This window comes from Asparagus officinalis, chromosome 7 (genome assembly GCF_001876935.1).
Source record: "Asparagus officinalis chromosome 7, Aspof.V1, whole genome shotgun sequence".
Classification (NCBI taxonomy): Eukaryota; Viridiplantae; Streptophyta; class Magnoliopsida; order Asparagales; family Asparagaceae; genus Asparagus; species Asparagus officinalis.
In genome coordinates this window covers 149,069,521-149,079,192 of record NC_033800.1, presented here as the reverse complement: position 1 = coordinate 149,079,192, position 9,672 = coordinate 149,069,521, and the positions used below count along the sequence as shown (strand labels likewise).

At 36.3% G+C, this 9,672-nt stretch overlaps 2 protein-coding genes across 4 annotated transcripts in view; both read right to left on the bottom strand.

The window, feature by feature from the left end:
• LOC109849145 (uncharacterized protein DDB_G0283697) overlaps positions 1-3,140 on the bottom strand; it is a 7,400-nt gene extending 4,260 nt beyond the window's left edge. The window contains exons 1-9 of one of the 2 annotated variants that reach the window (XM_020418955.1): positions 2,468-3,140; positions 2,318-2,372; positions 1,984-2,083; positions 1,844-1,901; positions 1,702-1,779; positions 1,547-1,606; positions 1,371-1,448; positions 743-790; positions 551-660 (exon numbers count right to left, since the gene is read on the bottom strand). In XM_020418955.1, coding sequence (XP_020274544.1) covers positions 551-660; positions 743-790; positions 1,371-1,448; positions 1,547-1,606; positions 1,702-1,779; positions 1,844-1,901; positions 1,984-2,083; positions 2,318-2,372; positions 2,468-3,043 — 1,163 coding nt within the window. In that variant the 5' untranslated portion in view covers positions 3,044-3,140. The remainder of the gene's footprint in view (positions 1-550; positions 661-742; positions 791-1,370; positions 1,449-1,546; positions 1,607-1,701; positions 1,780-1,843; positions 1,902-1,983; positions 2,084-2,317; positions 2,373-2,467) is intronic. The other variant, XM_020418956.1, reaches the window with a different exon arrangement.
• On the bottom strand, positions 7,214-8,839 carry LOC109850064 (outer envelope pore protein 24B, chloroplastic-like). 2 transcript variants are annotated; one of them, XM_020419984.1, is made up of 4 exons: positions 8,783-8,839; positions 8,448-8,642; positions 7,895-8,260; positions 7,214-7,358 (listed from the first exon to the last, which is right to left on the bottom strand). In XM_020419984.1, exons 1-4 carry the CDS (start codon positions 8,786-8,788, stop codon positions 7,278-7,280), a joined length of 648 nt encoding a protein of 215 aa, XP_020275573.1. In that variant the 5' UTR covers positions 8,789-8,839; the 3' UTR covers positions 7,214-7,277. The 2 variants fall into 2 exon arrangements, with proteins under 2 accessions (XP_020275573.1, XP_020275572.1); XM_020419983.1 differs by lacking the exon at positions 8,783-8,839 and having other exon boundaries at positions 8,448-8,696.

Genomic DNA, 9,672 nt, shown 5'->3' with positions numbered 1-9,672 from the left:
TGTAATAAACATGACAAATGATTAATTAATATGTAAATGCTCTTCATTTGTAAGTTTTGACATTGTATCAGTTTGAAGAGTTCATCTAGAAAATTTTGCTGCTTTTAATTTATGTTCATAGTTATCCATACAGTCTGGTGGATTTGGATATTATCCAAATTCAGAAGATACCTATAGAATTCAGATATGGTAACATTTTCATAATTTGTTCAGATATCAAAATAGGCAGGCATTAAGATTTCAGGTTTGGAGTCGGATGCCAGGGCATTGCTCTATTTACACTCCTACATACAGTTATATTTCAATGTGTTGCCACTGCACTACACTGTCTGGACAGGGAAGGGAGGAGAGAAGAAGTGAGGGGAAGATTGGGAGATGAGAAGTGGATCAAGAACCTGCTTTAGCAATTTTCGCTGATCAACTCTGACAGGTGATGGAAGCTAGTTTATTTTGTGTTTGTTTGACAAATTTGATTACATGTGAAGTACTACATTTATAAACGCTGCTGTTTCTCTTTATTGGGAAAGGGAAGGAAGGTCCAAATACTTACAGATCATCAGGTATAGGTTTCAACTCTGAGGCTGGCAAGGGGGGGCTTGAGGTTTCTTCTAAATCATCTAACTGGTTGTTATCTCCATACTTGGACCGGAAAGTAGCTTCCTGCAGAAAAGAACAAAACAAACATCTAAGTAACTTGATAAGCCACAAAATGGAATTCAGTGTATCGATAGCTACAACAGACTTGCGCTTTGGCAGTCAGAGCTGGAGATGCATCTTTTGGTTCTGGGTCCTACATTTATATTAAAAAGTATTAGACACTCTGCTTAAAAGTTTGCTTTGACCAATTTATGTACCTAGTTGTCATAGGCATAGCTTAAGGTTATTAAGTGGATAGCATCACAGCACAAGTATATCTTCTACATTTTGAGGTGATCAAATAGAGAATTGAATTTCTTATCCAGTAAAACAGAATAATTGACAAAGCAAAATACCAGGAAATGAAACCCAATCCACCAAGAATCAAAACAGAACTTGGTTTATCAATGGGAGTTGGAGATGTGTCTTTTAGTTCCAAGGCAAAAGCCTTCATTTAAATTGGAAAAGAAGACACTAGCATAGATATCTTGGTTAAGTTTTTTCCATTATCGAGTTGTTTACATAGTTAGGCATTACCAATAATTAGATGGCAACTTGATAAATTTCATTAGCAGCAGTACCCATTTTTCATTTTGAACTAATCAAATGGAAAATATGAAGTATTCTCTAAAAAAGATTAATTGATACAAACAAAAAGAACTTGCAAGCTTGGAATAGACTTCTCAGGTTATTGTTTAAATCATATAAGTAGTCGGAGATGATACGGTAGTTACATTATTGCAGGGGATTCCTCCACATGGATCCTTTGGACTTCTATCACTGTCAGCAACCTGGGCATGGGGTAAATCATCCTAAAATAACGAAGGCATTAGTCAAATGTTAAATGTTAATGACTTCTCATATTTAATAATTGTAATTGTAAACTATAGGTGAAGCTCAGAAAACACACCATTGGTGCATCCCTAATATCATCTCCTGAATTATTCCGACACCTGACTGAAATGCCATCCTGAAATAATGAAATCACCAACAAAAAGTTAAATTCAGAATGACTTCTTATCATCAACTATCAGCGAACATACAGATGAACCTCAGAAAACCCACCACTTCTGCATCCCCTGCATTCTCTCTTGAATCATTTTGATTCCTGACAGAGGAGTTCGAGGAGTTCTTCTGAACAATTTCATCAACCGAACAATCAGAGGCTTCAACAGAGTCAGATTGACAAAGGATGCTAGTTCTGTATTTCATCAACCGAACAATCAGAGGCTTCAACAGAGTCAGATTGACAAAGGATGCTAGTTCTGCAATTACCAGTAAATAAAGTTTATGTTGATATATGTCGCCAACTTTTCTGACCTCATATAATAAATCCAAATTACTCACTGTTTCAGCACTTCCAACTTCCTAAGCCTTATCTTCTCTAAAACAGACGATATTGGCTTCTGAACCAACGGGACGGGCTTAAATGAAGCATCTCTTGTTTCTTGTTCAGAAGAAACTTAATGTTAGTGAAATAATCAAATCAATTTGATATTTAGACACAATAAGTGACAATGAGCTATAGATCAAAACTGTATCTAGCTAAGACAAAATGACGATTTTAGGTTCCATAATAACAATAAATTTCACCCAAAAAATTTGTTGAAAAGATGAAACGTCAAGGAAAACCATAGGAAAAGGGGGTAAATGACATAAAATGGCAGAATTTCCTGAATACCTCGCAAAAGCCGCTGAGACTCAGCATGAATTTGCTCCAACTGAACCATTCTTTCCTGTCAAACAACAAACGTATAACCTTAGGATTAACCCTAAGAATAAAGAAGCTTTTTTTCGTTTTTATAAAAAAATGGGAGGGAAAAAAGACAACCTTTTCAGTTCGCCTCTTTTCTCGAACGGACTCTTTAGGTTCCTTACTCCTCTTCTTCCTCTTCTTCTTTGAAATCTCCTCACTTCCTTCATCTAAATTGAGCCGCTTCTTCACTGACTTCTTCTCCATTCCACTTACAATTCCTCCGGAATTCTTAAGTCCGTCATCTTTCTCTTCACTTTCTCTTTCTCTCTCCAGATCTAGGGTTTCAGCACCTCCATCAGCAGCTGGCATCGAGAACAACGGATCAAGATCGTCCTCAAAGTTCTTTACACCGTCAGGATCTCTCGATTCAGTGATCGGAGAATCTGAAATTTGAACAGCCGGCTCATCTGATGGAACGGAGAACAACGGATCGAGATCGTCCTCGAAACCCCTTTCTTTGTCGGCTGATGAGGTCGAATCGCGATCCGGAACGATCGGCGACTCTGAAACCCTAATCGAGTCGGGGATTGCTGCTGCTGCTGACGACGACGACGTTGACGATTTCTTGAGGCGTTTGAGCTTAGGTTTGGGGATCGGCGATTGCGGATCCTCGGGGATCGGAAGGACGAGATCGTCCTCGATGCTCTCCATCTCCACAAAGGAATTAGGGTTTCGTTTTTTCTCTGAAAGAGGGAGGGGGAGGAAGGAAGCAAAGAGGGCAAGAATTAGAGGGAAAATGTGGAGGGATGAAAAGTTTTAGCGCCAAATTTTTTTCAAGCCAATATATGCCCTTTTATGGGAAATTTTTAAAAAAGACCGATTTTGCTGGGCGTTTTTTAAAATCAACTAGTAGTTCCGTCTGTCTGAGCTGAGCGTTTTTTAAAATCGTCCTCCTTTTAGCCTGTTAGCCAAAAAAGATATCGATTTTGCTAAATAATTAACAAAATTATCGATTTTGCTAATTATTTAGCAAAATCGGTCTTTTTAAAAAAAATCTCGCCCTTATTATTGGTGCAAGTTGAGAATGCCCTTTTCCAAAAGATTGCTTTTTTTTCTTTAAAAATAAAAAAAAGTTTTGACTTAATTGAAACAAATATTAAGCTTATTGTATAAAAAGAATTATCGCTTGCATTAGATCCCCGCCTAAATAATTATGTATGTCTGTATGAATATATGGTACCAATATATTTGTCGCTATGCAACACAATTTTCGTATTATTTCATAAATATTTTTTCCCTTTTGATGAAAGTGTCATTGGTTGTAATATAGTTATCAGTTATTTTGCTATTATTTCCCTTTTGATGAAAGTGTTGTTGGTTGTAATATTATTTCATGAATATATGGAGACATTTTGTGTGATATTCCTCTTCTTGTTTGAAACCTGTGACAGCGGAAATAGGTTGAGGTGGATAAATTGTTTAGAAATCAATGTGGTGAAAGTAAAAAAGATGAGGGGTTGAAATGCGTTGGGTTTGGCTTGTGATTAAATGGGGTTGAGGTTTCTAAATGGGTATAAGGGGTTGTTTGTTTGCCTAAAAAAGAGGGAAATCAAAGAAAAGGAAACCTATTTCTAAGAAAAATAGGTTTTAGGATTGTTTGGTTGGCTAAAAAAAGAAGGAAATCAAAGAAATAGAGATGAGATGAGATGAGTTGTCACCTTAGGGGCTGTTTGGTTCGTTTCCTTGATATAGGGAAATGCAATTCCATGTAAAGAAACACAAGTTTTGAGTTTTCCAAACTTTTCCAAGAAATAGATTGTTTTGCTTTGGTTCGCATATAAAAAATGGTGGGAAACCAATGTATTTATTTTTCTTGTGTTTGGTTCGCATAGAAAAAAAAGGAAAATTTTTCTAAACAAAACAGAGAAGGAAAAAAATCTGACGTGGCAGAGTTTTCATCAATTTCACTTGGTTGGGGAAGGAAACCGGAGAGGAAAAAAAATCTTAGTTGGCGGCGATTTTAGCAGAGTTTTCCCTCTTCCATCCGAGCGAACCAAAGTTGCACAAAGAAAAGGATGGAAACACAAAAACTGACGTGGAGGGCTAAAAATCTGACGTGGAGGGTTTTCTTAGTTTTCCACCCCTTATAATAGCGAACCAAACAGCCCCTTATTATAGGATGATGTGAGTGATTTTTTTAGAAAACTTTTTTTGATATTGTTTGCTTGGCGGAAAAAATAAGAACATGAATTATAAGAAACCTATTTCTTGTATTAGGTTGTTTTCTTTTGTTTGGTTATTTCTTAAAATTAAGAAAATAGATGAGATGAGATGAGTTGTCATTATATTATTGGATGATGTGACCCACACTTAAGGAAATTGTTTTCCTAGATTTTTGGGAGGAAAACAAAGAAATGAAATGTTAATGAGATGAGATGAGTTGTCACAATCTTATTGGATGATGTGAGTGATTTTTAAATATGAGATGAGATGAGTTGAGTGATGTTGTGGATGAAAATAATATTTTATTAGATGTGATGGATGAGTTGTTGGATGAAAATAATATTTTATTAGATTTGATGGATGAGTTGTTGGATAAAAATAATATATTATTAGATATTGTGGGTGAGTTTTAGGGATGAAAATATGTGAAATTGTACTTTTTGAGATTTCTTGGTTTTCATTTCTATTTTTTGTTTTTTAGGAAATAACCAAACACGCCCTAACTTAAATTGACAACGTGTTTGGATTTACACTCCAAGGGGTATAATGGTCAGTCTAACTGAAAGTTGTAGAATATTCCCCCCCCCCCCCCTAATTATTACACTCCCGATAATTTGTGGGGACTAATATGGATGCACTAATGATATTTACGGGACTAATGTCAAAATATGAAGATTTGAGAGATTAATATCAAAATACCTATGATTTAAGAGACAAATATATAAAAAAAAACTTTTATTATAATATATCTACAATATAGTTTAATATAAAGCTTAGCACATCACACAAGTTAAAACTAGTTAGATCATTGGACTTTAGACCATGTTTAGAAGTTTTGGATTATAATCTACAACGGTTGGTGATTTTAGTGGTTTATAATCAATTTTCAGGATCAAAGTGTTTGGCAAATAGATTGATTATAATCTATCATATTGTCAAAATGACCAAAAAAGACACGAGCTTGATGATGAGTTATCAAATTAGGCCTTGAATTTTGTGAAATCATAAAGGAGTATAAGCGTCTTTTACATTTTACATAGTTAAACCTCACGTCTTATATTTCAACAAAGTATATGTGAATTCATGATTGTGGGGCCACATGGCCACACCCACGTCTCGTGATAAAACCACGTTGAAGTGTGAAAGGACGTGATTGAAGAGATCCAGTGGGAGGCTAAGGGCCCGTTTGGATAATGGAAGTATTAGAAGTAAGAAGTAGGTTATAGAAGTAACTTTCAAAGCTATGAAGTAGAAAGTAGTAGAAATAACATTTTTTTTTTGTTTGTTTCATATATTTTTAGAAGTAATGGAATTAGAACTTCTTCCTCTTCATTTACTTTTTTGTTTGGATAACATTTGGAAATATTATTAGGAAGTAATTTTATCAATGAAAAGTTGTTAGAAGTAACTAATAAAAGAAATATTAATAAAAAAAATTATTTATGTCATAATTAATAAGCATTTCAACTACTTTCGAGCTACTTCTGAGTATTGAGGATTGGAAAAATATTTTGGAAGTAAGGATGACACGTAGGCGCCATATAAGCATTTAGGGAAGTATTGGAAGTCGTGCAAACAAACAGGCCCTAAGAGCCAGGCCAACGGGGATTCCACGTGAAGAGATCACATCCGATGTGATGAGATCACGTTGCCTCTTGTTTACGCGTGAAGAGATCAGAGAAATCTCTTCACGGGCCCACCCGCGTGCTGCTGCAAGACCCGATTCCGCTGCTATAAAAGAGCACATAGGGTTTTTTGTTTCGCGGGCGAAGGAGGGTAGCAGTCAGCAATTTTTATTTTTGGCGGCGTGCAGAGGCTGGAAAAGGCAGCGTGCAAAAGTGAGTTTTGGGCGGCGTGTTGTTCCGGCGGTTGTTTCTTTTGAGAGAAAAACTGAGAGATATTTGTGTGTATGAGAGAGATTGTTTGAGAGTTTAGATTGAGTGATTGTAAATCCTAGTTGTATTATATCCTCTCTAATAGTAGATCTCCCCCCTCCTTGCCTCGTGGACGTAGGCAGTTTGCCAAACCACGTAAAAATTGGTTTGTTTGTATTTGTGGTTATTGTAATAGTTTATTAGGTCCCTCGACAAATCAGTCCTAGAACTGATGAGAGGAAGAACCGATATCTCACTTTGTTGAGATATTCGCTTCACATTCTTGTTTCCTTGGTGAGACATGAATTCTTATTGATCTTTCTCTCTTATTGTGCACCAGAAACTCTGCTCCTTGGTGAGACATGAATTCTTATTGATCTTTCTCTCTTATTGTGCACCAGAAACTCTGCCGAAATTTTCGCTGCGCACAACAGGAATTCTTATTGATCTTTCTCTCTTATTGTGCACCAGAAACTCTGCCGAAATTTTCGCTGCGCACAACAGTATAAGCCAAAATAAGCAGCTTGCCAAACACCTCAAAAATGACTTATAAGACACTTTGACTATTTGCCAAACAAGCTGCAATATCGAGAGTGCAACTCCTATTAGAACGCCTCACCTCGCCACACCGAAGGTTCTCATAGGATCCGCACCCCAATATCGCCTCATTAAATTTGTACTCGTAAATAAAAATAAAATAAAAAAAAGTGTTTCGGAGCGTCAGAAACCGCAATGCGAAACACGAATATATCTACGCGCCGTGATAATTGATTACGTTCATTAATAGAATTTGGCTACACAGAACTTGGTAGACGAATATATAAGACATGATTAATTTTCATCACAAATCATATTTCGTAGTTCCACGTGCTCTCAGCTTTTAGCTTCGGTACTCTACATTGCTCCGTTAAATTGAGAGACGCAGAGATCTGGAGAAAGAAACAGAACAACATTAAAAACAACTTCATGTTTTTTAAAACGTTGATAATTGAAAGCAACATTGCTGTTCACAAGGTTAACGGACTCCTGCAAATTATTATAGACAACAATGAGCATATATACGTTTGTAAATCGGAAACCGTGTAAATAAATCACATTTGACAGAAGGAAGTTAATTTTCAAAAAAAGAAAATTATGTCACGTTCATGCAACAATCATGGGGAAAAGTTGAATTTCACAAAACCGCCAAGAAGTTTGGGCCATTTCGAGATAGGGTGGCACTAGGGGCATACCCCCCACCCACATCACAAACCACGCTCCCTCCTCTCTCATATGCTATAGTATACTAGGCCCCACATGGGATTTTAAATTTTAAAATTCTATATGGGGCCCGGTGCACTGTAGCATATGAGAGAAGGGGTATGGTTGGGGGTGTGCTCCTATTATTTTCCTTTGAGATAACCTCAATCTGTTTGTTAAAAAAAAGGAAAATAAAAGAGAGAAACATATCTGGATTCGATTTTACCTTGAAAGATCCATTGCCTTTAGATTTCCTCTTCCACTCCAATCCTAAATCTTTATCCGAAGCATTATAAGTTGCCTTAACAAAATCACCTCCATCAAGTTTTTTCAACAAAGCAAAACCCCAAGCATTCTTACAAACATCATAGCAAGGCTCCACTGTGGTCCTCCCCATAAACCCGTAAGCATAAACATACTTCACCTTCAAATTACCCGACCCAAAATCGTAGTAAACCCGAACCCGATTAGATTGATCAAACGCCGTTGATCCTTCAATCGATGTTTGGTTCTCTCTGTGAGCATGGTTGTAAGCGAAACGTACCGTCTTGTCCATTAACGTGATCTTGTTCGTGAATTGAAGTCTTATGTCCTGTAACGTGTAGAGGAAAATATATAGTAAATATATATGTAACATAAGTCACACTTTCAAACTTGTTATTTCTATAGTATAATTTTGATAGATAGACCTAAGCGAAAACATTTTGTCGTCTTTTTACTCTCAGAGAAAGAGAAAATTAATTGTATGTTATTTTCTTCCAACGAGGAAGAAGTAATACTTTTTTTGGTACGTCGTAACGGAGGTTGAAGGAGTTGGGGTTGTGGAGAGAGAGCTCGAGGCCGGTGAGGGAGGGGCCACGGGTGAGGGTGGCGTTGGCCATGGTGGTTCTGACGACGAGGTCTCGGCCGAGGTTGACGGAGAGGGTGACGGATGCGTTGCTCTCGTGTGCTTCGTACCTCCCCTTCACTTTTGCCTTCATCGGAGTAATATTCCAGAGGGAGAAAGCTAGAGAGATTGTTGTTAAAGGGCCGGGTGAGTGGAGATTTGGGGAGAGAGGGGGGTTGTTTGTAAAGGAGAAAATGTCCGGGTTCAAGTGGGTTATAAAAATTTTGCCTTCATCGGAGTAATATTCCAGAGGGAGAAAGCTAGAGAGATTGTTGTTAAAGGGCCGGGTGAGTGGAGATTTGGGGAGAGAGGGGGGTTGTTTGTAAAGGAGAAAATGTCCGGGTTCAAGTGGGTTATAAAAATTAAAATATAATTTCTTTGTATTTTTTTCTTAAAAAAATTACAGGAAAAGTTTTGAGAAGTCAAAAAGTACCAAGTTTTTTGTTTTTTTTACTTTGCTTGTTTTGTTCAAAACAAGAAAATAACCCATAACTTTATAAAAAATAGCAAGATTTCCTATAATTTGTAGAAATTGAACCAAACACCCTTAAATTTATAGAAAAATATTAAATTTATAAAAAAGTGTCAATGTGGTGTCAGATTTCTGGGTGATTTTTCGCTCATTTTGAGAGGAAATTGATTTCTGTAAATTTTGATATTTTTTTGTACTTTACAGAAAACATTTCTGTAATTTTTTTTGAACCAAACATAGTTTACGGAAATCTACAGAAATTTTTTAATTACAGAATTGCTATTGTCAGATATTTTAAGAAAATTTTTCTATAAAATTGTGCAACCAAAACACCCCCTAAAAAAAAGTTTTATCAGTTCAGTTTGAAAATAGCCACGCGAAGCAAACTCATTGCTCATGACATTTATCGAAATCTAAAGTTAATAATATGTATGAAAAACGTCAAAAACATATCTGAAAAAGGAAAATTGTAAAGAAATAATATATGTAATTCTAGAAAACGTAACAATATACACACACATATGCAGTGGCGGAACTAGAAATTTTGCCCCAGTGATGCTTTCATATTGTTTTATTTGGACTCTACACTGATAATTTTACAGCTTTATTATCCCTTTGGTGATCTTTTGTATTAAATTCTAAGGGT